General features: G+C 52.5%; 1 protein-coding gene and 1 long non-coding RNA gene across 2 annotated transcripts; both read right to left on the bottom strand.

Annotated features, from left to right (window-relative positions):
* Nucleotides 1–10,747: 10,747 nt before the first annotated feature.
* Mlycd (malonyl-CoA decarboxylase) lies at nt 10,748–25,461 on the bottom strand. Its single transcript, XM_052728116.1, has 5 exons — nt 24,888–25,461; nt 17,678–17,790; nt 16,691–16,847; nt 13,853–14,002; nt 10,748–11,844 (listed from the first exon to the last, which is right to left on the bottom strand). Exons 1-5 carry the CDS (start codon nt 25,410–25,412, stop codon nt 11,311–11,313), a joined length of 1,479 nt encoding a protein of 492 aa, XP_052584076.1. The 5' UTR covers nt 25,413–25,461; the 3' UTR covers nt 10,748–11,310.
* LOC128103596 (uncharacterized) lies at nt 19,685–24,874 on the bottom strand. The gene is made up of 2 exons (XR_008215732.1): nt 22,625–24,874; nt 19,685–21,977 (listed from the first exon to the last, which is right to left on the bottom strand). It is a non-coding gene; the product is annotated as an uncharacterized LOC128103596 (long non-coding RNA).
* Nucleotides 25,462–25,624: the final 163 nt, after the last annotated feature.

A 25,624-nucleotide genomic window follows, 5' to 3' on the forward strand; every position in this document is an offset into this window, starting at 1 on the left:
CACACACACACACACACACACACACACACACACACACACACACAGAGGTTTACCCACACACTGGACGGATCTGTGTTTTTTCCACAGAGTCCTCACTGCTCCTTCATGTGCTTTACACTTACTTACCTATTCGTTTGTTCGTGTGATCCTCCACACAGGGATGTGAGTTCCAGGGAGGTGGGGTAGGGTGTCTTCCCTTCTCTCCCTCTCAGGGATGGATCTTTCTGACCCTGAAGAAACAAAACCAGATGGCCAGCTCTGGCAGGGTACCAGATTCGGGGCTACAAGCTGGAGTTGGGCTCTGAATGGTCTGGGGGGCCCAGGAGGGTGTGTTCTAAAGCCCTAGCTTGGGTCTGTCAGATGGTGGAGGAAGGGATGATCTGGCCAGCAGGAGGCTTTTGGGAGCCAAAGGATCCTGGGCACACAGGGAGCCTCCAACCCTGTCTGAGTGCTGGGGAGTTCACAAGGCAAAAGCCAGGTATGATTAGCTGGGGGAGCCTGGGAGGAGGCACCTTCATGGAGGTTCCAAAGGGACTAGGCTTGGAAGGGCAGCGCTCTGCTGTTGCTCAGGTACACAGATGAGCTTTGAGGGGTGCAGAGATCACAGGGCTACCTCCCCTTGCTTCTGGGGGAAGGCGAGATGGACAGGGACAAGACCCTATGGGTGGTGCAGGGCACCAGACTCGGGGAGGTCAGGAAGCCCTAGGAGGAAGGGCTGAGAGAGTGGGGAGGGCCAGGCTTGGTGGTGTGCAGAGCAACAGGGAATTTAAGTGAGCGAGTAAGGCCCCAGCCTTGCTCAAGAGCCCCAGCCTGGCCCAAGGTCTAACTCTATAAGCCAGCTGGCCAGCTTCTCCCCAAGTGGCTATCCAGAATATTCTGTTTCTTTGCATCTCTCCTATTACTATAAAGGGAAGAATGGGAGGAGGGAAGACAGCGAGTGTGAAAGGGGAAAGGGGGAGGGGAGTGTGAGTGTGCATGTGTGTGTGTGTGTGTGTGTGTGATGTCAGCAGCCTGTTACACCAGACTGCTCATGCATGTGAACAGTTGCAGCAGACCCACATCTATGTAAGACACCATCACCTCTGACGAGAGGGAGCAGGTGTCACAAAGTGTCGGTGGCTGACACATGCCCACGTCCTAACCCCAGGACCTGAGCGTGGGACTGTGTGGGGAAAGGGTCTTTACAGACGTATCAAAGACCTTGAAATGAGATCAGCCTGGGCTGGTTAACCCTGAGCCTGATGTCCAGTGTGTTTCTAAGAAACAGGCTGGGAGATCTGACAGAAGTGGAGACAGGTCAGGGCTGAGGCAGCCTGAAGTACTGGGGATGGCAGGACCAGCAGGAGTAATCCTGGGACTGGGATGAGCTGACCTGTCAGGCTCTGGTCTTCATCTACCCGCTAAGAGATTCTTCTGTGGTCTTAAAGCCCCAGCCTGTGACTACGGACTACACTAGCCACAGGACACTTGCACAAGAGGAGGAGGAGGAGGAGGAGGAGGAGGAGGAGGAGGAGGAGGAGGAGGCAGACGGCGGGAGACAAAGGGACAGTATGGTGCAGAGCAGGGATGGTGCAGCCGGCCCTCCCCACCCAGGCCAACCATGCCCAGTGGCACCTCTGCCTCTGCCAGCAGCTGAGTCTCACAAGGCACTGGGGACCCAGGGCCACATGAAAGGTGAAAACCAGCTGCCTGCGGCTTCATTTGCCTGTGGCTGTGAACTTGGAAGGCTTGGGAGTTGTGCTGTCAGCCTTGGAGGCCTTTTAAAAGTGGGGAGAGACTGTGTGGTGGGGAGGACCTGCAGACCCTGCGGTATGTGCATGGAGGACTATGCTCAAGGGAAACTGAGGCAAGCCAACTTTCCTGAGGTCATTGCATCAGGAAGTAGCAGGGTGCCATGGAAGGCCAAGGGATCTCAGGCTGGGCCAAGTAGCTCCGGACTACCCTGAGCTGTGGAGGCCACTACCTCACAGGTTATCTGCTTCTGTGTGATCTAGGGATCAACCTGTCCGTGGAATGGATGCTCATGTCCAAGAGCCTGGAATCATGACAGAGACAAGTCCCAGCACCGAGAACTGTGATCTGGGCTGAAGGTGCCCTGGGGCCCCCAGCAGGCAGGGCCAGGGAAGGCTGGGCAGCAGAGGCTGAGGGTCCAGGGGGTAAGCCAAGGAGGCAGGACTGGACAGGACATCTAGAGCTCAGTTGCAGTGTCTGCTGGGGGACAGGAAGAAGGACAAACCTGGTGGGCCTCACCCAGGACTCAGGGTGGCAGGGAGAGCCCCTACTGACTTTGAAGGACAGTCAGGGTTTAGTGGATAGGGGTGGGGCCAGCAGGACCCTGTGGGATCTCTGCAAAGACGGGGGAAGGTGAGGTCAGCCTATAAGCCAGGTCTTATAAGCAGGCCCAGGGAGATGAGGTTTCTGCCCGGACAGGACGAAGGGAGCTGGGAGGGCCATGGGCATCTGGGAGAATCCAGTGGCTCACTCCCCTAGGAGTTCCCTGCTGGGGTGTACTGTCATCCCTAGCACACCCATTCAGAATGAGCCTTGGCTAAATCAAGAAAACCCGAGGCTATTTCCATACTTTCTGGGCCCAAGCTGTCCCTGGGTCTAGACAAAAAGCCACTGAGGGCCACAAAAACCAGAACAGAGTCTGGGCAGCAGATCTGACATTCAGTGAGGGCATGTAAGATGAGGAGAACCTAGCCAGGCTAAGATGGGGGTGTCTGTAGTCAGTTCCAGGGTCTGAGGCCCTTGCCACATGTTTGAAGGCCATTCTTCCAAAGTGCCATTCCCATGGCAGAGAGCCAATAAACCCATTTTGATGGGAAGACTGAGGCTTGGGACTCTCAGCACTCTCTTGGGATTACCCAAGAAGAGCTGCTTTGGGGTCCGATTTAACCAACTGACTCCTTAAGGGGCTCAGCTACCACCTCCCTGGAGCCCCCTGCTCTACTGCCCCCAGACTCCAAACAGATCCCACTGGCCCTGCCTGCCTCAGGCCTGTTTACCTGATGAAGTGCTGGTGGCTGAGTTGCTGGAAGGGGCTGCTGGTGGGGTGGGGGGAAGGCACAGTGCAGCTGGCCACCCCCCAGGGGACCCCCATCCCTGATGAGGCAACAGAGGATCTGGGGGTCAAGGATACAGGCGCCTCTTTGTTGCATCACCAAGTTCTGCCTGGTTTCAGACAGTGGGCAGCCTCTGAGAGGCTGGGGCTGTGAGGCTAGACTGCTGCTTCTGCCTGAGCTGGTTCCGGGTGTCTGGGCAGCCTCAGCAGGGCACTGTAAGAACGAAGCATTCTGCTCAGTGAGCTGAGGCTGGTGGGAACTCTGGTGTGATCACCCCAGCCTCCCAGAGCTGCCTGGAGGGGGCAGGCGTGTTCAGGAGTGGGTAGGACAAGGCAGGTTTGAAGGAAGACAGTGAAGGAGAGAAGAGAGAGGGGACCCACGGAGGATGTGAGAGGAGGGGAGGGAGAAAGAGGGGGCAATGTGGGGCTAGAGAGAGGGAGGGAGGAGGAAGAGGAGGGACAGACAGAGAAGAGCAAAAGGAAGGGGAGAAGAGGAAGAGGAAGGAGGGGAAGGGGGAGCTGGGAGGGAGAGGGGGGAGGAGGAAGGAGAGAAAGGGAGAAGCAGAGGGAAGTACTGGGAAGGGGAGAGAGGGGAATAGGGAGGAGAGAAGTGGGGTAAAGAGGGAGGAGATGGGGAAGAGATGGAGGGAGAGAGAGTGGAAAGGAGGGGATAGAGGAGGGAGGGGAGGGAAGGAGGGAGTGCGGGGAAAGAGAGAAAAAGAGGGAAGGGAGAGAAGAGGGGAGGAGGGAGGAGGGGGTGGAATGGAGAGGAAGAAAAGAGGTGGAAGAGGAGGAAGGGGAGAGAAAGGAGATGGGAAGACATGAAAGAGGTAGGAGGGGACAGGAGGGAAAATGGGAGAGGGAGGGGGGGAGGGACATGGGAAGAGAAGGGGAGAACAGAGGCTCAGAGAGGGGGATGGAAAGAAGAGGGGTTGACAAAGGAAGAGAAGTCTGGAAGGAGGAGGTGGGAAAGAGAAAAGGAGTTAGAGCAGTGGAGAAGAGAGGATGGTGCAGAGAGGGAAGAGGAAGGAGGAAGGAGGGGAAGGGGGAGAAGAAGAGGTACAGGGGAGGAAGGGAGAGTGAGATGGAAGGAAGGAGAAAGGAAAAGCGGAGGAAGGATGGGGAAGGGAAGAACAGGGAGAGGAGGAAGAAAAAATCCTGAAAAAGAGAGACAGGAGACGGGAGGAGAGGGGGAAGGTGGGAGAGAGAAAGGACAGAAAGCGAGAAGGGGGAAAGTGGGAGGATGGGAAGTGGAGATGGAGTAGGTGGAGGAGAGGAAGTAGGAGGAGGGTGGGGGAGAGGGAGAGTGTGGGAGGAGGAAGAGTGTGGGAGGGGGAGGCTGTGGGTGGAGGGTGTGGGTGGAGGGAGGGTGTGGGTGGAGGGAGGGTGTGTGTGGGGGAGGGTGTGGGAGGAGGGAGGGTGTGGGAGGGGGAGGCTGTGAGAGGAGGGAGGGTGTGGGTGGAGGGAGGCTGTGGGAGGAGGGAGGCTGTGGGTGGAGGGTGTGGGTGGAGGGAGGCTGTGGGTGGAGGGAGGGTGTGGGGGGGGGAGGGTGTGTGTGGGGGAGGGTGTGTGTGGGGGAGGGTGTGGGTGGAGGGTGTGGGAGGAGGGAGGGTGTGGGTGGGGGAGGGTGTGTGTGGGGGAGGGTGTGGGAGGAGGGAGGGTGTGGGAGGAGGGAGGGTGTGGGTGGGGGAGGGTGTGGGAGGGGAGGCTGTGGGTGGAGGGTGTGGGAGGAGGGAGGGTGTGTGTGGGGGAGGGTGTGGGAGGAGGGAGGGTGTGGGAGGAGGGAGGGTGTGGGAGGGGAGGCTGTGGGTGGAGGGTGTGGGAGGAGGGAGGGTGTGGGGGGGATGGTGTGGGACGAGGGAGGCTGTGGGAAGAGGGGGTTTGTGGGAGCAGGAAGGCTGTGGGTGGAGGGTGTGGGTGGAGGAAGGGTGTGGGGGGGGAGGGTGTGGGGGGGAGGGTGTGTGGGGGGAGGGTGTGTGTGGGGGAGGGTGTGGGAGGAGGGGGTTTGTGGGAGCAGGAAGGCTGTGGGTGGAGGGAGAATATGGGAGGAGGGAGACTATGGGAGGAGGGAGACTATGGGAGGAGGGAGGTTGTGGAAGAGGAAGTGGGAGGACTGGGTGATTGTGAGAGGAGTTGGGAGGAGGGAGAGAAGTGTGGGAGGGGGAAGAGGTAGGTGGGAGAAGATGAGAGGGAGGAGGTGTATAAAAGGAGTGGGAGGATGGAGGAGGAGGGAGGGAAGGGATGGGGGAGTATTTGGCTGGCAAGTGGCTGTGCCTTGCTCTCTTCCTGGGATGGCCAAGAAAGGGTGACTGTGGAGCTGGGGCAGCGTGGGGCAGGCTGCTGTGTGGCTGCTGTTCTGAGCAGTGGCTCTTGAGGAAGGGGCTTTGCTAGTTCTCCTGAGGTGCCTGGGCCCCAGCTAACAGGCGGAGGAGCTGGGGAGAGGGGGCACTGGTGTGACTGCCTGCAAGTTGCCTTGGATCTCCAGGAAGAGGAGAGTCACCTACCCTTGCAGGTGGGAAGGGCTCTGAAGTCACCCCTGTCCTGTGTCCTGTGAGTATCTCCTTGCCTGTGCCCCTGGGAGGGGGCAGAGGAGGAGGATTGGGGGCAGACTGGTCCTTCCCTGAGAGAGGGCCTTCACCATGCCCACAGTCCGGTGTAGGCAGGCACCCTAAACTGCCTCTGAGTTGATCTGGTACAGGCCTGCTTCATGTGCAGGGGAGTCAGGCCCTCACCTTGTCTCTCGGTCCCCTTTCCCATGGTGCCACCACCACAGCCACCCTAAGGACACTTCAGATGCGCAGTGAGCAAAGTCGCTGTTCCCTGGAGGACAGGCTGATAGTGTGAGGTCCGCAGCATGGCTGGCTAGTGGGAGGAGCACACTGGTATGGGGGAGCACGGCTCCTACTCAACTTGGGCTGCTCAGGTGTGCCTGTCTTTCAGCCTAGACATGGGTAGCTGTTCTCCGGGGATGGGGCTGTGGAAGAGGCAAGGACTCGGTTCCCTACGAGCCAACAGAACTCAGAAGCACCTGTCACCAGCCCAAGCACTGCCCCAAGAAGTGTGATGGGGACCAGGTCTTGCTGGCCAGGCTAGTCCCTCTGGAGTTGGAGTGTTACAACAATCCCTTCTCTAACTCCAAGTATGCTCCTGGTGCTTCACAGGGCGGGCTGTGATGGTCCTCTCTGTCTGGGGAGAAGACAAAAGGCACAGCCTGGGGACATGGCTCAATGGGTGAAGACACCTGATGACCTGAGTTCAGTCCTGGGGGCCCTACCTGGTGGAAGGAGAGAACCGACTTCCACAAGGTGTCTTCTGACCTCCACATTGGTGCTTCGCACCCCTCCCAATAACTAAAAATGTAATTGAAAACTTTTTAAAAATCGTCATCGGTCTCCTTTATAATTGTAGAAAACACTGATTTCCATTCAGAGGTGAGAAAAACAGAGCTTCCTCACGATGCAGGTCTGAGTCCTGGTGTCTAAGACCCACGTGGAGTACAGTGTTAGGGGGCAGGCATGGACTCGCTCCCTGTATTAGTACACAGCAACATCCAACCTTCCACGAGGAAGGTCACCACTCAACTTCACCCCCACGCCAACAAGTGTCACTTGGATATCCATCCTATGCCCAGCTCTAGGTGGCTCGCATCTGGCCATATAAGGAAAGAATATTAAACTAGGTGACCTTTGCTCTTGTACACATATTTTAAAGAAAAATGTATCTTTTTGGGATAAACGAACCTCTCTTCCCTATGCTATTGAAGGACCAGTTGCAACAGAACTATTTTTTTTTTATTTTTAAAAAGTATTTGAAGCTTTTCAGGCTCGCATAGGAACCCAACCTTTATTTGTACTCCTGTTTCTATTCCAAAAGGTATTGTAGGTTCCAAAAGGCCAAATGAAACATTTCAAGAACAGTGACCGCATGCTGATAGAAGTCTGTCACCGGCTAACTGACAATAAAGTAACGATGTAAGTAGTTAATTAATGTTGCTTCCTACACATTTCTCCTGTAGGTGAGCTCATGATCCAGGTAGGGTGTACCAGAAAATGTGCACACAAAGATGGGCAGCCAGAAAACACATCAGGGCACACGAGACGGCTCACCTGTAAAGGCCCTGATGCCAAGACTCACTGCCTGAGTTCGATCCCTGGGATCCATGGTAGGGGACAGCTGACTCCTGCAAGTTGTCCTCTGACCTCCACATGAATGCCGTAGTATATGAGTGCCCACACACACTCATAAATAGAAAAACTGAATGTAATTTTAAAAAAAGAGAGAGAAAACACATCAAACGTGAAAGCAGATGGATGATACAAACGCTCTAAAATTCTTGTTCCTGATTAAAAACTTAAAAAAAAAAATGGGAAAAGTAATGCAACAGGATCCATGGTAGAGTTCTAATAAAACACATTCTAGTATCCCTCCTTTGAAACCACCAAGCTGCGAATCTGGGCCAGGCTGTGACGTATGTCCACAGGTTGCAAGATCCACAGATAGCTGACATGGCTTCGTCCGAGACTCCGTGGAGGACAGTGAGATCTGGATGAGATCAAGTGCAGGCGCCCGTCATCGACAAGCCCCACTGGGAGGACGTTCTGCTCTGTTCTGCATCTCTGGGCTCCTGCCAAGGGTGCTGCTGGCTACAGGTATACTTCCTCTTGAGGCTGCCTAGGCTTCACTCTGACCTCTTCCACTCTGAAGCAGGGTCCGCCTCTGTGAGTGGAGTGCAGTCAGCCTTCATTTCACAGACTAAGATGAGGGGCGGTTCAGGCTTGACTGGCCTTAGTGATGCTTCTTGTCTTCTGACGTGCTCACTTCCACCCTGCCCCCCCTTGTGTGTGTGAAGCAATGTGTGGACATGTGGAGGTCAGAGGCTGACGTCAAGTGTCTTCCACTAGTGTCCTCCACTTTATCTTTGGAGGCTGCTCTGAAGTCAGAGCTTAGGGCTGGCTAGACAGCTGACTGGTGAGCTCCAGGGAATCCTGGGGTCCCTGCCTCTCCACTGCTAGGGTTACAGATATGTATCATCATGCCCCATTTTCATGTGGGTCCTGGGGATCCCACTTCAGGCCCTCATGCCTACATGGCAGGCATTTTAGCCCCAGACAAATTCTCCAGCCCCCACCCCTTTCTGAGAGAAAAAGCAACTACCTAATAAGCCTTTAATATGATTGTTTTCAATCACCCATTTTTCAGTCTTATATTGAATTCAAGGACATGAAATACTGAATCCTTAAGGCACAGAGGTGATATGGGAAAATTCTAACAATGGTCACCCAAGGGCTGATGCCTGAAACCTGGCCACTAGTGCACTGGGATTTGGATCTGTGATCTGGGCTCAGGCCTGAAACTGCTGTTTAGTCAGCCTGAATGAGACTCATGGGAGGTAGAGAGGGACTCTCTGCAACACGGGCAGACAGCCTTTGTTGGCAAAGCAGACCAGGGCTAGAAGAGCCAGGGAGCTTTGGCGGGATGGGAAGTGGCAGTTTCATGTCTCTAGCTCTGTTCCTCCACCATTATGTGTATCTTCAGCTCCATGCACTCCCAATTTCTGCTCCCCTACAGTTCTGTGGTCCCCCTCAGCTCTGAACCCTCAGCTCCCTGTCTGCCACTAGCTCAGTATTCTGGGAACCTAGAGTTGGTTGTGCAGCCCAAGCTCAGGTTCAAGGTCTATGTGGGCTGTTACAGCTCTGGATAGACTGCCTTTGCATGCAAGGGAGCAGCTCACACCCAAACCCCGCTCTTCTGCACCCTTTGGAAAAGGCAGGGGAATCACAGCAGTGCTATCTGACGGCAATGGGGTGGACAGCGCCTACCATGACTGGACGGCCTAAGAAAGGACCAGAGATATCTACCATATCCCAGGCGCTGTGTTAATTCCAGTCCCGCATTTCCACCATCCTCATTTCATTTAGATTCCCCAAAGTCCTGGAGGGAGCTTCCAGGAATGTCACTCAGGATGGAAGCAGCAGTGCCTGAGGCCACTACGAAATGTCTGAGGGATGTGGGAAGCAGCCCAGCTCCTGAGAAGGGAAGTGGGATTACCAAGAAGTGTCCTTTTTAATTTCCCCTTTGTATGGACAGGAGCTCCCTGTGACGGGTCTTAGTGAGAATGGGGTTCCAGAGCTGCTGGAAGGCCCTGTAGACTGTAGGGCCAGTCACAGTGGGATCCCAGCAAGTCAGATGGCTCAGCACGGAGAACACACCACAAAGGGAAGCCAGTGCTGGAGTGCTGGCAGCAGGTAAAGACCGGGGAGGGAGGGGCTCCAGGACCACACTTCGAAGGGTAGTCAGCAAGCTGATGCAGAGAGCCAGGTGGTATGAGGGTGCTCTGCAGAGCAGGGTACTGAGTGCAGCTGGGGGATGGATGCCTTGGAGGTCTCCCTGTCTCAGGCACTCCCTGCCTCTAGTTGGGTGAAGACAGACACTAGCCCCTAATCCCAGCTACTCCCAGGAGCCCTCTGCAGTGGAACCCACAGTTCACCTGATGTTCTGTGTGTTACAGGCAGCCCTGTTTCTGTAAGCTGAAGCTAAACCAAGAAAAGCCTTTAATACATTGTTACAGACTTAACAAGGCAGGGATGGGACTCCCTGGTTGTGGAAAGTTGGAATGTTGCAGATCAGAGTCAAACTATCCTTTCCTTTTGAAAGTCTGACCTTAAGCATGTTCAATGCAACTCTTAGGTTTGACCTAGTAACCTTGTGACTGTCAAAACCTTTAAAATGTATTAAGAAGTATCATTACATTTTTATTTCTTTTGTGCATGTGCCATGGCATGTATGTGGAGGTCAAGGGACAACTTGTGGGAGATGATTCTCTTTTTACTGAGTGTCCTGGACTCAGGCTGTCACAATTAGTGCCCATGAGCTGACTTGCTGGCCCTAAAATGCTTCATAACACATCACTAGCTCCCATCAGTCAAAAGGTAAGAATGGCATTAGCACCTTAACAACCTTTATCAGGTTTCCTGCATTACTGTAACCCGCCTATATGGTCCCTATATGCCTATATGCCAACATGTTTGGCAAATGCTTTACAACTTAGCTCTGTAATTAATAAAATCAAACAGAAATACTTTCATGATGGGACTGTCTTTTGGGGCAACCTAAAGCTATGTTCCTTGGACCATGGTCACTTGCATTTGGCTTAAGTATAAATGGTCTTTAATTCTCAGGCTTTGAGGTGAGAGCTGTTTTCTGTTGACATTTCCACCTAGGCCAACGTTGAGCCTGAGGCCATGGAATCCAGTCGATCTAGGGAGGCCAATCCGGGAAGGTCTAGAAGATGCAGTCAGGGAGAGCAAGGGGACATGTGTGTCCAACCAAGAGCTGCAGCACTGTGCCTGCTGATGTGTGTCATGCCCACAGATGCACATGTACGGGTGTAGATGCATACAGATACACTCACAGACCGCCCCCCCATAAGCATACACACACACACAGTCACACACACATACAGTGTGTCTCAGACCTTCTCACAGCCACGTAGACATGCTGAGATACAGACAACCACACATACACCACACATACTTGTCTTGCACCTCTGTCCTCATCCACACTCTGTTCCCAATGGGATGGCTGGGGAACATACGCTGTGGACATTTCAGGGCTGATCCTAAGCCTTGCCAGGACTCTAACCTGGAAGAAAAGCACACAGGGAAGTCCACTCAAAGAAAGGTGTACAATGAACAATCATGTTTAATGTTTACAGAACAAACTTGTTCCTTACTGTTCAGTTCATTATGAACTGGAATCTCATTTAAAACCTCTAAGGCAACCCTGGCCTCAAGCAGCAGCATCTTGAGGAGCTGGCTATGTCTTGTGCATGTCACAAAGCCTCCAGTCTGAGCTTCAGCTGCAGTGGCAGCCACAGCACAGACCTTAGCCCTCTCACTGCAGAGAGGACAGAAGACAAGACTGTCAGCTCTACAAGCTCTGCCCTGGGCAGCCTGTGGGTGATGCAGCAGAGCTTCCTGAAGGCACAGGCTGGGGGCAGCAGCAAGGGCTTCTGGAGGAGCACAGGGATATTCCCAGGCATGTGTACCCACATCACCACCTTCTCCAAGCAGTGAGTCAGCCAGCACAGTGACAGCTGAGGTAGGGCCTCCTGAGTGCCTGCTGAGGTCAGGGGACACAGCACAGCTGTGGCTTCCCTGAAAAGGCTCCTGGGGTAAGTAAGCCTGGCCCATCAGAACGTAGCAGCTCCCGTTCTGAGCAGGGGCCCAGGCTTTGGGAGGATGTTGCTAGAGCTTACTGTTATTCTGGAACTGGGCCACCAGGCTGAGGACCTGCTCAGAGGCTTTGATGTTCTTGGAGCCCAGGTAGCTGACGCTGTTGGTGCCTGTCTCCTCCAGGTAGTAGCGGTAGTTGACCATGAGGCCACAGGAGCTGGTGAGGCCTTTCAGGCTGCTGTCAGCCATCCAGTTGATACGCCACATCACAGCCCCATTCTGCAGATGGAAGTTGGCCACAGGGTTGAGGGCATAACCTCGGTGCTTCTCACCATACAGGTACCAGGCACACAGCCTCATCAGTGGCCCCTGCAGGGCCTGTACCAGCTTCTCCGATTTCACCCACTCACCACTGCTCAGGAAGCCCTTGAGGCTTTCGTGAACTGGGTCACCTGTGACCTCTGAGATTTCTTTGCACTCTGAGTCTGTGAACAGCTCGTTCCTCCCATTCTCCTTTCCCTGCACATTCAGGAGGCCCAGAAGCCACTTGGTGAATCCAGGTATAGGCGACAGACTTGAGAAGGCCCCCAGGTGAGGAAACTCCTTCTGCACAGCAGGTAGGGAGAGGAGGGAAGGCAGAGGGCACATGGTCAGCAGGGGGGCACACACACGGAACGCTCCCAACACACAGCCTATGTGTGCTGCCTCAGGCAGCAGAGCCAGCTGATGGCATCACTGTACTTTCTTTCAAGCCTTGTCCATGAGGACCCTGGTGAGGGTCAAGGCCTGGAAGCATCTTGCATTCTCAAGATCAGCCTATAACCATGATATTTCCAACCACACCATTGTCACAGTGGTGACACAGGAAGTGGTCAGGAGCGGGCAGCCTGCTTACACCCAGAGAGCTGGCCCTTAGGATGGGATGTAGTCTTTATCTTCTCTCTGCACCACACCTCTCCTACAAGTGTCCTAGAGCCAGGTCCTCCTGATGCTTGCTTGACATAAAGACGCCATGTTATGTGACTGTCCAGCTCTAACCCAGTGGTGGCAGAGGGGTCAGCAGGGCCAGGCAAAGATGTATTACCACAGGACATAGCTTAATCACCTCCATACAAATTACACATAGATCTTACGGAGGGTCTTCACACATGAGCACTCCCTGGCTATACACACAGTAAGTCCACTATGGGAAAATCCCACTGCTGTGGGAACACAGCTCTCTGGAGTCCAGCATGTCATGGTACCTTTGGTTTTTCGCTGCAGCTCTTGCACAGCTGAGGCTATTTTACATCTTGTATGGGAGTTTACAGTGTGCACATGTCCTACTTATCATTTAGAAAACAGACCAGTACTGAACGGTCAGAGGGTTCCTACTTCTCCTTACTAGCACTGGGGCTCTCAAGTGTGCTGCCTCTGGAACCCTGGTGAGCCTTTGGTGCAGAATGGTGCCAGGCCTCTGCCAGCATTCAGGAGAGGACACTGAGAAGGACTTCTGGCTCACAAATGAGTATCAGAAGTGGCCACAGGTGGCTCCTGGTCAAGCTCTTGGGTAGCTCACCCAATCCTGGATCCTGTTCTCTCCCTGCCTTCCTTGTCCTCTGTGTCTCCTCTCCCTGTGGCACTCATGACAGCAGCAGAGAGAACGGAGAGGAGACGTGTTGTCCCTCTCTGGGGGATGGAGGTAGAATGATGACAAGGCAGGTTCCCAACACTCAATTCTCCAGTCTGATTCCTGCCAGGCATGTTGGCACTACTAAGACCAGCCTGAAAAAGTTTGAGGTACTTTGGCTCAAAATAAAATGTTAAAATGGGGGGACGGGGAACAGGGGACTGTGGTTGCAGGTCAGTGATAGGTTGCTTGCCTTACATGATCAAACCAAATTCCTAGTGTCAGCCAGTGCAAAACCAGCATGGAATCAGTTTGACTGCCCTTGGCTGGTGAGGCCACCACTGTGAGTCTGCCACTGTGTACCGTGCCTGGGTAGAAAAACGTAGGGAGCAGGAAGCAGCTGGTGCAGAACGCTGTCAGCAGCCCGGAGTTAGACTCTCCTCACCTGGCTACCCGGCTCCCCATGGAGCAGCCGGAAAAGCTGAGCCCAGGGTAAACGCAGCATTTTTGTCTCAGGACAGTAATGTGTCCCTCCCAGGCAGCAAAGAAACAGAATCAGACCAACACAGCTAATGCATTTATCTTCATGCTGCCTGGCCTAACTGGGGAACTTCCCTCGCAAGGCCCTGAGGGCTGCAGGGAGGGAGTGTCTGGCATGGCATAGTGGGGAGGGCTGCCAACTGTATTATATGGATCAGAGCAGCAGAGAGTGATAGGTGGCCATGCGAACATGTGTGCCCAGATGTGTGCCCCCAGGAGTGTAGAGCAAGGTCTCCCCAGACAGCTGGTGTCATGTGACACGTGTGCTGCACAGCCAGTGAGATGCTAGGCTTTAGTCACCTGCTCTTTGGGCTCCAGGCCTGGCCCAGCGGCCCTGATGCTGTTCTGCCTCCTTCCCTCTTCTCCAACCCTTCCTGTCTGGGTCCTTGTCCCCAGGGAGTGGCAGACCTTACCTGCCATCACGACAGGGACTTAGGGAGCAGTGACCTACTTCACCAGGCTTACCTGCAGCTCCTTGACCACTCGCTTTATGAGGAAGGTCCCGAGCTCCACCCCCTGCAGGCCCTGCTGGGTCAGGCTGATGGAGTAGAAGATAGCAGCCGAGATCCTGTTCCTCTCCTCGGTTTCAGAGGGAGGGCACTCCTTCACAATGCTCTGGAAAATACCCACAGCAAGCCTCAGCAGGGCTCCATGACTGCTCACACCCAGTCACCCTGTCACTATTCACAGGACAAGCCCCAAGGAGACTTCAGTCCCCATCCCCACTCCCAGGTTCTGGTGGCTCCGGTTCAGGGCCTGTTTTGAGAACACTGGAGGACACAATTTCATACTGCCCTGCCACTACTTGGAGAACCCCTGCCAGCTCCACTGAAGAGCAGCGCCTTTGGTCTTTCCAGGCCCCTCTGGAATAAGCGGCTTCACACACTGAGCCTGTGTAGAGGGCAATGGGCTACACGTGGGGATCCTTCCAACTCTCTGCCCAGTTCCGTCTCTGTTCCTTTGCTCAGCTTGCATTTGCGTTCCTCAGAGGGCCCCAGGCAGCCCAGTGTAAGGTTTCCTTCTCAAAATGTACCCATTAGAGGATTTTCTATGCATTTCTTTAGCCTCACGCCAGCACCCTTATTTTCTCTAAATAAAACACATTCACATAGTCGCCTCCACACAGTAAGTTAAGAAACGACTTCTGCTGTGAAGTCTCTTAGCTGACTTTACTGGCTCTCATTTTTTACTAAATGTGTGGGTTTTTCTGTTTTGCTTTTGTCTTACACAAGGTCTCTCTGTGTAGCTCTCACTGTCCTGGAACTCACTCTGTAGACCAGGTTATCTTCAAACTCACAGAGATCTGCCTACCTTTGCCCTCCACCCATGCTGAGATTAAAGGTGTGTGTCACTACTGACAGCTTCATTTCTAATTTTTCTAATTTTTTTTTTTTCGAGACAGGGTTTCTCTGTGTAGCCCTAGATGTCCTGGAACTCGCTCTGTAGACCAGGCTGGCCTTGAACTCACAGAGATTGGCCTGCCTCTGCCTCCCAAGTGCTGGGATTAAAGATGTGCGCCACCTTGTCCAGTTCACTACGGCGTTTTTAAGCCGATTCTCTGAAGGTCACTTCATGGCAGGTGATACTCTTGGTGCTTAATCAGGCACAGCTTGTCTTGGATGAACAAACAGGTTTACAACACAAGTGCCCACCAGCAAGTGATCCCTGGAGCAGGGCTGCTCAGCCCAAAGCCCTCACCAGCATGTGATCCCTGGAGCACTTTTTTCCTGTACTCCGGATATGAGGCCCCTTCAGCCTCAGCACTGTCTAAAAAGAGGCCTATGGTAACCAGGTGTTCTGTGGACTGACAAGCACAGAGCACACATTCAACAGGTGTTATGAAGTCACAAATGAGGCCATACCACATACACTCTTCTACAGTTTGGAGTCCAATCTTCAGGAAGTCAAGGTTGGCCTTTCATGCAAAACATGAACCTACAGCAACATTTCAATAGACACAGGTCAAAGGTTCCTGAAGCCACCTCTGAAGGACACTTACACATGGCTGCTGCCTTCTAGTTATACACAGGAGCTGTACATACGAGCATCTGGACTTTCAGGCTGGACAAGAGCTGAGTTTTCAGATAAGAAGGAATACATTCTCAACTTTAACACACATGTCGAGCTGCCCCCAGACAAGCACCAGCAACTGGTCCCCATGCCAGCGTGAAGGTGTGGGAACTTTGAGGGACTTTGTCTCTGCTCATCAAGAACATGTGCCCATTTGCCTGATGCTCATCCTCTGAGTCCCCAGCTGGGAAGCCGAAGCCAGGGAGCCTATCTCACGATGTGTCATCATTCATTCACCTCTGTAATGTCTATCCAGACCTGAGTCCGCCCCACATCTTCTAGCACTGAGCAAACCTGCTCTCCCCAGGGATCTCCCTTCCTTCATGGTCTGGAGGTCCTGTTGTGTGGCCATTCACCTACTGTCCCAAGTGTCACATGCTTGTCCATACATTCCTGCCAGAAGCCTGCGGAGGACCAGCTTTCATAGGAAGGGGCAAATCAAGTCCTCACAACTTCACCTCCCCAGTGGCTCCCGGTTTGCAGCAGCACACAGAACCAAAGTCCATCTCTTGTCAAGTTGCCTCTCAATGTCTTAGCACATCTGCCCTGCACGCCTCTTCCATCACACAGGGTCCTGTTAATGGACTTCAGATCTTCTCAACTCAAAACCACAGTCAGGTGAGAGCTTGTCCTTGTCCTGGCCCAAAACTATAAATCAGGAAATTTACCAACTCAGTCACACTATCCATGAGAGTTTAAAGCAGATTCTCTTAAAAAGGGAGAAAGCCACACTAAAAATCAACATTTAAAAAATACTTGGAAGCTGGGCATGGTCACATAGTATTCAGGAGGCAGAGGGAAGCAGATCTCTGAGTTTGAAACTAGCCTGGACTACACAGAGAGTTCCAGGCCAGCCAGGGCTACACAGTGAGACCTATTTGAAAAACAACACAAAAAGACAATGGGGTCAGATGAGAAGGATCAGAGGTACAGGCACTTGCTGCCAAGCTTTCGGGCCGAAATTTAGTCACTGGGACCTATGAAGTAGAAGAGTGCCACCATAAGCCTGGAAGTGGTGGTGCATGCCTTTAATCCCAGCACTCGGGAGGCAGAGCCAGGCTAATCTCTGTGAGTTCGAGGCCAGCTTGCTCTATAGATCGAGATCCAATACTACACAGAGAAACCCTGTCTCAAAAAACAAAAACAAAAACAAAAAAGGGTTCCAACACATGCACGCACACGCACGCCACAGTGACAGGCCCATTTTGTCTTGAAAGGATCACCCCTAAGTACCTGAATGTTGTTGGAAATGTCACTGGTCAGAGCCACATGCAGGACAACCAGGGGCTCCTCAGGGGTGGAGCAATGGGAGAAGAAATAACATCTCCGGTACGGCCCCACACGCCGCTTCATGTCCATCCAGTTTTTCACAGGGTGCACAGCCTCACACCTGACCAAGTAACACAGAGATTAGACAGATGTGAGAACTACAAACTGACAAGTGCTGAGTTCTAGTCCTGCTAGCCACTTCTGCTCTGCATCTTCACACCAGTCCATCTGATCTGAGACAGGGTCTGGCTTTATAGTCCTGGCTAGTCTGATACTATAACCCAGGCTGACCTTGAACTTTTGATGATCCTCCTGCTCCAGCCTTCCAAGTACTGGGATAACAGGATATGCTGCCCCATTGAACACTTGTTTTCAGAGTACTGTGTGGGGCTCTCAGGTGCATTTATGCAGCAGTTTCATGCAAACCTACTGGAATTTCTTGCTGCTGAACACTTTATCTTTGCTTTGGGTCCCAGCAGTTTGGAAGCAGATGTCCATGCTGCAAACATTGGTGGTTACACCTCTCTCCAGCCTCATCCCACATGTTCCTGCTTCCAGCGTGGGGAATAGTAGACATTACCAAGGTTTACATCCTGGGATGCTTTCCAGTCCTCGATTATACGGGCCAGCATGGAGTGTGGGCAGGACAGCAGGCCATGTACTGCACTGTGCCCTGAGCATGTGATTATGCTGACAGTGTATTTTAACAACTGGATGAAATAGCACCATTCTGACCTCTCAGGCCAACAATTGTTCAACTAGTCTCTACAGCTTTGGTGATCGGGCCATTTGCTTTAAATAACCTTGGGTAACTAACAGACTGGTTAGGGTCTTTATGGGGTGCACCCCAATCTCCACCCTCTCTGTGGTAACAGCCCAGCACCCACACATACAATGTGTTCATGCATCAGGTGAAATAAAACCCATGCAGGCCATGGCCGCCATACTCACTCACTGATCTTCTGAAGCACCTCACAGGGTGAGTGCCAGGTGACCCGCTCCAGGCTCAGGAAGCCAGAGGAGAACCACTCAGACAGCATGCTTTTTAGTACTCCATTCATTTCCTGGGCAGGAGAGAGGAAGGCAGCCTCAGAGGAGCAGGTGCCCATCCAGGAGCCTATCCACCCACTCACAGACATACACTTCCATATCCTGATGTCTTGGAGTCCATACCCACGCTTTCAGCTGGCTCATGGCTGCAGAATCAAGTTTGTACTGCACATGGCAGTGACCGTGTGCCTAACTTCTGGCCAATGAGCTGTAAACAGAGGAGTCTTTTTTTTTTTTTTTTTTTTTTTTAAGATTTATTTATTTATTAGGTATACAGCATGTGTGCCTGCAGGCCAGAAGAGGGCACCAGATCTCATTACAGATGGTTGTGAGCCACCATGTGGTTGCTGGGAATTGAACTCAGGACCTCTGGAAGAGCAGTCAGTGCTCTTAACCTCTGAGCCATCTCTCCAGCCCAACAGAGGAGTCTTATAATGGCTTTGGGAGCCTTAAATGACATCAGGGAATTGGCTTTTGCTGACCTTTTTCTTTTGTCTTTTCCATGGTGAGATGGTAGTTGCTAGGATAGATAATTTTGGAGCAGCCACACTGGGTCAGGAGGTAACTGTGGTGGTTTTTCAGAGCAGAAAGAACAGTATGCCTCCAATCCAGGACACCAAAGAGCAGGTTCAGCCTGGGGCTTCTCCACTCCAGACTTTGACCCAAATGATCAACTCCTCTGCTATACAGACCTCTGTGACTCTGGGTCTATTACTCACAGATTGATTCCACACTGATAGAACGGTAAACATCCCAGGGCATCTAGGTGCACTGAGGTGACTTTCCACATACCCTGTAAGGTTCACTACATGTGTGATCTGTACCTATGGAGATTAGTTTTATCACAGCTATAAAAACTTTACAATGCATCTTAATTCTCAATAAAAGATTAAAGGTCTCCAATTTGGGTGACCTGGGCATAAGCTGCAGGTAAGGGGTAGGTGGTGGTTCTAAAGAAGTCTTTACATAAATATGACTTTGCCATTCAAGTAGCTAAGTACCAGGGCACAGAGGAGGCAGTTTTGTCGTGTGTGGCTTTACGGGGTGGGGAGGACAGACCCAGGACCAAGGTGTGAAAAAGGTGTTTTGAATGTCAGGGCTGCACACAGCTTCAGGCTCATGGAGAGTGAGAGCGCTGGAAGTGACTGCTTGCAGGGTACACGAGAACTCAATGGACCTGTTCTGGAAGGGATGCAAGACTGGAAAAGTGGCTGGCTGGAAGCTATGCAGGCCTTTACCTTATGCTCCCAACCTCATTTTCTTTACTCGCTGAAGGCTCTACAGGGCAAAGCCCACCTCAGTCAAAGCATTCACCCACACACTAATACCCAAGAAGAAAGAGAAAGTGTTGACAATGGTGACTGGGGAGCGGCAGGCTGGCAATACAGGACAGCTTTTTATGAAACCTCATGCTCTGGCTGACGATAGATCAATGGGTAAAGTGCCTCCCACTCAAAAGTATGAGGATGAAGCTGGACACATGGCCTGTGTGCCTGCAATCACAACACTCCTAAGGAGAGATGGGAGGTACAGTCAAGAGAATACTTGGAAACTGTAGGCCTGTAGCACTCACAGGAGTGAAGAAGAGACCTATCTCAAACAAGCTGGCAGACAAGGGCCAATACCCACGGCTGCCCTCTGATGGCAAGTGCATTTGTGCTCACAACACATACATAATGATTTAAAAAAAAAAAAAAAGCTAGGTAGAGTGGTGGTCCACACTAGCACTCAGGGGTAGAGGCAAGTTGATTTCTATGATTTTGAGGCTAGCCTGGTCTACACAGTGAGACCCTGTCTCCAAAACAAACAAAGAAGCTTCTGTACACTCTGCACTGACTATGATTCTTCTTCATGGTCCTGAGATCCTCTCCATTTTTAAAGAGTAAGCTAGGTATCACTAACGCTATCCCTAGGAAAAACAGTCTCTAGAGCTTGGGGATCTGTTTCTGTGCCCCTCGCTGTGGGGCTAGAACAGGCTGGCTGTGCAGATGTGATGGGCTACATTTTGACACACACACGGCAGGAAAAGGCCAGGAGCCCTGGCTCCATTGATGACGCCTCTCCTCTGGAAGCCTCTTCTATTTTGGGCTGCTGACAGCTGCGACATGTGATGCTGGACACAAGAGCAAGGAATGTGGGCTAAAGGTGAGAAGTCTCACTGTCTGGTGCTATAACAACTGTTCCGGTGGGAAGTGACCAGAGAGGGCCGGGTCACCAGGTCACACACAACAGTCTCCTGTGCTTTCTGCTCATTAGCACAGCAGTTATGAGGCACAGCAAAAGCTGAGGCACCTGAGAGCCCCGAGAACCCCAGCAGGCTGCCAGCCTTCCCTGTGCCTGCTTGGGGCACTTAGCCCCAGTGCTGTGGAGGCTGCTGTTTTCTCAGCAGAAAGCTCTCTGGTCTCTCTTCGGAGATGCTTGGCTTTCTAGAGTGACCTCTTTGGGGATTGTGAGGAAAAGTTGCTTTGCCTTGTGCAGAACCCAGAGCTGGGAGGGAGGCAGAGCTACTGTCAGGGAAAAAGGGTAGGGCCAGAAAGAGTGCAGCTCCAGCTCAAGGGCCAAAGGGGTGGGGTGGAGCACTTGATATTCTGGGATCTCTGTCTGTATCAAAAACTAAACTTTGGTCTAACACAGAAAAGCACGAAATTAACACAGAACTTCTTAGAACACGGAATTTGCTAGAGCGCTTAGGAGGTACTCGATAGCCTAGCAGGCAGGAGGCTGTCCAGCAGCACCAAGCATGGTGGCTGTGAGGGGAAGGCGGGTGGTCTCCTTCTGCTTCTCATGCTGGCAAGGGTCACTATCTCCTACCTTACTATGAATCCTGGCCCGAACTGCCTGTTCAAAATCCTTTAGGGCTGTAACTGCCAATTTTGGTCTGGTGCCTGCCAACTGCTAAACAGTACTGACTATCCTTCCCCAACCTGGGGACAGTCCCCCTTCACTGCATTTTTACCTATAAGAAATGTAATTGATAACCACATGGGCAGGTGCAACTGTGTGGAGAAACAAAAAGCCTGCCAACATCACCCAGTGGGAACTTCCCTGGCACCCTCCCATACACCCACAGACACAGCCTGAGGCAGGGGCCACCACACAGGGCTAGCCATTGTCCTCTGGTGAGGACTCAGCTCCTGCTAGGGAGCCCTGCCTGGCTGACATTGAGTATTACCTCTCAAACTGCTCCCAGGTCACCTAAGGGCATGTTAGAGACAAAACTGAACACAGGAGGCCAAGCCCAGCTGGCTCAGATCTCAACTGGTGCCTCTTTAAGCCCAAGCCCTCGGTGTGCATCTCCAGAAAGACCATCAAGCCAAGCATAGCAAAGAGCCTTTGGACTCAGCAGCTATTTTTTTTTTTTTAAACAACACTGTTTAACTTGTAACCAAAGGGAACTTTTCCTGGCACGGCAACACTGCTTTCAGGATTTTGTATTAGTCCCCACACTGAATAATCCATTCATGTTCTCTTCCCTATGGGCTAACATTCTGGTTTTTTTGGAAACAGGGGCTTATATAGCCCAGCTTGGCTTCTTACTATCAGCTAACAGCTCACCTCAGCGGATAGACCAAGAATTCCATGGGAATTGAGGAACTTAGCTACAATCATCCAGACCACACCCACCACCCATAGCAAGACAGGTAACAAGACAGGCTCATCTCCTCACTCAGAGCTTCTTCTACTCTGTCCTGGGAAACACACAGAATCTGCACTGGGGGCTGCCATTTGCCACTTATTCTAACATGACAGCGCCAGCCAGGGTTCAACACACAGAGACCTGAACCCACATGATGGGAGACCTTGGGTCTATAACCAACTGTCCCGAAAATACAAAGGTCACACGGGCCAGGCAAGCAACAAACCTGTCAATCAGTAGTTCTAACGTTGGGGACACTCAGTGTGAGCACACTCTTGTCCTAGTTAGCTTCAGTTGTCAACCAGACACACTTTGGAAGAGGGGAAGTCCACTGAGGGGCTGCCTCCATCAGACTGCCCGGGGGGTGGGGGGCATTTTCTGGAGTGATAATTGACATGGGAGCACCCAGCCTACTGTGGGGGGTGCTACCCACTGGGCAGGTTGGGCCTGGGCAGCATAACAAAGGTGGCTGAGCAAGCCAGTAAGCAGCATCTCTCCACGGTCTCTGCTTCAGTTATCGGCTCCAGGTTCCTGCCTTGGCATCCCTCCATGATGGACTGTAACCTGTAAGCCAAATAAACACTTTTCTCCTCAAGTTGCTTTGGTCAGAATGTAGACACAGAAGAGGAAAGCAAACTGGGACACTTCCTAAGAAAACACTGCATTTAAGAAAGCTCTGGGAGCCCGGTGGTGACACATGCCTTTAATCTCAGCACTCGGGAGGCAGAGCCAGGTGGATCTCTGAGTTCAAGGCCAGCCTGATCTACAGAGCAAATTACAGGACAGTCAGGGTCACACAGAGAAACCCTGTCTCAAAAAACAAACAAAACAAACCAAAAAGGCCCAAGGGTCTGCAGTCAGTTCTAAAGCCTTGTGAGCCAAATTGGTGGTTTTGTCCTCACCCCAGTGGCCTGGCGAATGCAGGTATCTGCACACCAAGTTCACAGACACCTAGCAGTGGAACCCTCTGGGTGTGGTGATAATGGCGAGGCTGTGCCTGTACAGTGCAGAGACTTGGAGAGTCTGAACCTTGCACTCAGGTTTACTGTGATCCTAAAACTGCTCTAAACAGTCTTTAAAATGGGACTGTTCAGGGCTGAGGAGATACCTCAGTCGATTAAGAGCTTTCCTGAGTTTGATCCCTAACACTAGTGTTTTAAAACTGGGGTGGGGCTGGAGAGATGGCTCCAAGGTTAAGAGCACCAACTGACCTTGCAGAGGATATGGGTTTGGTTCCCAGATCCACATGCCATCTCACAACTGGCTGTAACTTCATTTCCAGGGGATCTGATGCCTTCTTCTGGCCTCTGTAGACACTGTATGTACATGGTACACATACATACATGCAAGCAAAACACTGGTACACATAAAATAAAAAAACCAGTACAGTGGTGCACTTTGTTGGCTGGCACTGGGAAGGTGGGAAAGGATTATTTCTGGGACTTACTAAGCAGTCCACCTAATCTAACTGGTGAGTCCCAAATCTCAGTGAGAGACCCTGTCTCAAAAACTAAGGTGGATAGCTTCTGAGGATGACACTCAAGGTTGACCTCTGGCTCAGGCATGTACATACATACTCACACTCCAAGTTCTTCTGGTGACAGGTGACAATACCAAATCCTGACTGACAAATGCTAGGGAGAGGAATAAAATCTCTAATCTCAAAACAACTTAACTGATAAAATGTTATAGAACCGTGTGAGGGATAAAGAAATTGATCAGCTTAACTATGTACAGTTAATCAGAGCAATTAGCCTAGGATCTAGGTGGAGAAACATACAGGGCCTCCAAAGTGTGCACCATGTGGAAGGGAAAAGGTCAGGCTGTGGCTATTCCTTCTTTGCTGACAAATACCTCTAAGCCTCATTCATGACTCCTGGCCGGCAGGAGGCACTGTCTTTCTCCCTTAAGTGGAGGGCAGCCAAAGCTAAAAAGCAAGGGGACCTGTATGTAAGATATCTAAGCGTGGCTTGCTTCTGATTGCCAGATACAAGCTCCTCCCTAAAGTCAGCCTCAATGTTACAAGTGTCAGTGGCCATGATGAGCTACCAAGAGCTCTGGCTGGTAAAGGAACTCCCAGAATCAGAGAATTTGGAATTGGATGGGGCATTAGAAGCTATCTGAGGGCTGTGGTTTTTGCCTTGTATCTGGGTGTCTTTCAGGCCCTTCCTGACTTCCTTTCTAGTTCTGAACCTCAAAAACAAACAGTGGGTTAACATTTGCCTCCCTGGAGCCTATCTCCAGGACTCTGCCATCACTTCACTATGCAGAAGGTTTAAGACAAGGTTCCAGTTTTCAAAGAACTGACCATATAGTTGTGGGGACATTCTGAATGCCACAGAGCATGGAATACAAAAGTTCACCCACTCTGACTGCGACAGAGCCTGGAACAGGGTATCACAGAAACCAAGACAGATTCTGCAATACCCACTGAACATCTGGGGCTTTCAGTCTGGCATGAAAGCTTACAGCCCTGGGTAACACTTAGCCTCGGAAATGAACCAGCTATCTTGAAAAATCTGGTCATATGCACTGTTGTTACACATATTAGTCCCTGAACTATACCCAAGATTAAGCAACCAAACTGAGAAGAAATTCCAGGGTTAACCCTCACAGAGAATGGTGCTGGGCAGTGCAAAGGAGCCTATCTTGGGGGAATGTATCAGAAATGGATGTCTTTGCTCTGAGGTCTGGAGCAACTCAACACCTGGCATGGGTGCCCTTCACTGTAAAGGAGATACATGTCACCCAAAACGAGGGACTGGAAGTAAAAAACTGTCCTGCTTGTCTTAGAGTTCTCAAGTGAGTCAGGACACAATCACTCCACTGTTTGACTTTGAAAAAGTAGATGAAGCTCTGAATGCCAGGAACTTCTGAAATGTTGGTATCACTGTGCATGAACTCAGGGTCAGGCCAGTGTTGAGCTCTATTGAATATTAATGGTATAAAGGGCTGGGAGCAACCCTAGACAATCTGTTGGGTCGCAGCTATGTAAACCTCCGTTATTTGTAAGCTTGGTGATCTCGCTGGGTAAGCAGCTGACTGGTTCAAATACTAAATCACTGCGTCTAGAGCTGAGCTCGGAGTCAAATCTCCTATCCAGAGTCGCACTGCAGAAAGAAGGCTGGAGGCTTCGGAGACTCATAAGGTGGTGACCTTCACTTCTGGCCATCTTTGTGCATGCCACATAACCTGTTAGGGCTACGTGGCGCTCGCGGTAGGCACTCAAACTTTGCCGTGCTCCATTCTTGCTCAGGTAAAGAGCAGTTAAAACCAGAGCTATTTTGGAGTGAGCGCAATGAGTACCGCACCTGACAGTCGCCCCAAGTATAGCGCTACGTACCACGCAGTAAGCACTGTGTACCTGCGGCCGGCAAGGTGGAGCTGCAGGGGCTTGGATATGGACCTGGGTAGCGGGGGGAGGGAAGGGGCAGGGCCCCGGGGTGGTGGCGGGGGGCCCGGGTGGGGCCTTACCCGGACGTGCGGCCCCTCCACCAGCTTGAGGGCCTGCGCCTCCAGCAGATCGGCCCGCAGCTGCACCAGGAAGCGCACGCCGCCGTCCAGCTTGCTGATGTGGTGGAAGAGGCCGCGGTAGCGCGGCACGAGCGCATAGCGTAGCCGGTCCTCGGCCTGCAGCAGCACGGCCGCCTCGCGCGACTGCTGGCGCAGCTGCAGCACTCCGGCGCTCTGCTCGGCCACCTGGCCGTGGTCCACGCCGAAGCCCTGCGCTAGGCGGCCGAGCAGCTCGGCGCGCTGGGCCGTCTCGGCCAAGGCGCCGTAGAAGCTCACGAAGTCGGCGCACTGCCCCTCGGCGGGCGCCGGCGTCTTCTCGCGCAGCTCGTAGGCCGGCGTGGGTGGCACGGCTCGCCGCAGCAGCTCGTCCATGGCGCCGGCCGTGAGCCCGCTGCACAGCCGAGGCACCCGAGGCCCCGGCGGCCGCGGCGGGTACCGGGGTGGCAGCAGGCGCCGAGCCCTCAGGGTTGGCCCAAGGCCTCTCATGATAGCCTTGCAACAGCTGCTAACGGGAGACGCCGCGGGACCCTGCCTCACTTCCTGTTCCGGCTTCCGGTACCTCGCCGGTCCTATTGGTCAAGGCGGGACGACGGACGGGGCATCGGCCAATCGGGAGGCGGAGCTGTAGGGCGGGGCGAAAGAGTTCCCTCAGGCTGGAGGCCAAGTGCAGCTAAAGGTCCCGGGGGGAGTACTCTCCA

Source organism: Peromyscus californicus, unplaced genomic scaffold (genome assembly GCF_007827085.1).
Source record: "Peromyscus californicus insignis strain IS unplaced genomic scaffold, ASM782708v3 Scaffold_8__1_contigs__length_139910024, whole genome shotgun sequence".
Classification (NCBI taxonomy): Eukaryota; Metazoa; Chordata; class Mammalia; order Rodentia; family Cricetidae; genus Peromyscus; species Peromyscus californicus.

What these genes read in the sequence shown, in the direction of transcription:
- Mlycd (XM_052728116.1), bottom strand. Translation starts at nt 25,412, where the DNA reads ATGAGAGGCCTTGGGCCAACCCTGAGGGCTCGGCGCCTGCTGCCACCC. An exon ending in GTGCTTCAGAAGATCAGTGA is followed by an intron (nt 16,848 to 17,677) that starts GTGAGTATGGCG and finishes TTACTTGGTCAG; the next exon opens with GTGTGAGGCTGTGCACCCTG. An exon ending in ACATTTCCAACAACATTCAG is followed by an intron (nt 14,003 to 16,690) that starts GTACTTAGGGGT and finishes GGTATTTTCCAG; the next exon opens with AGCATTGTGAAGGAGTGCCC.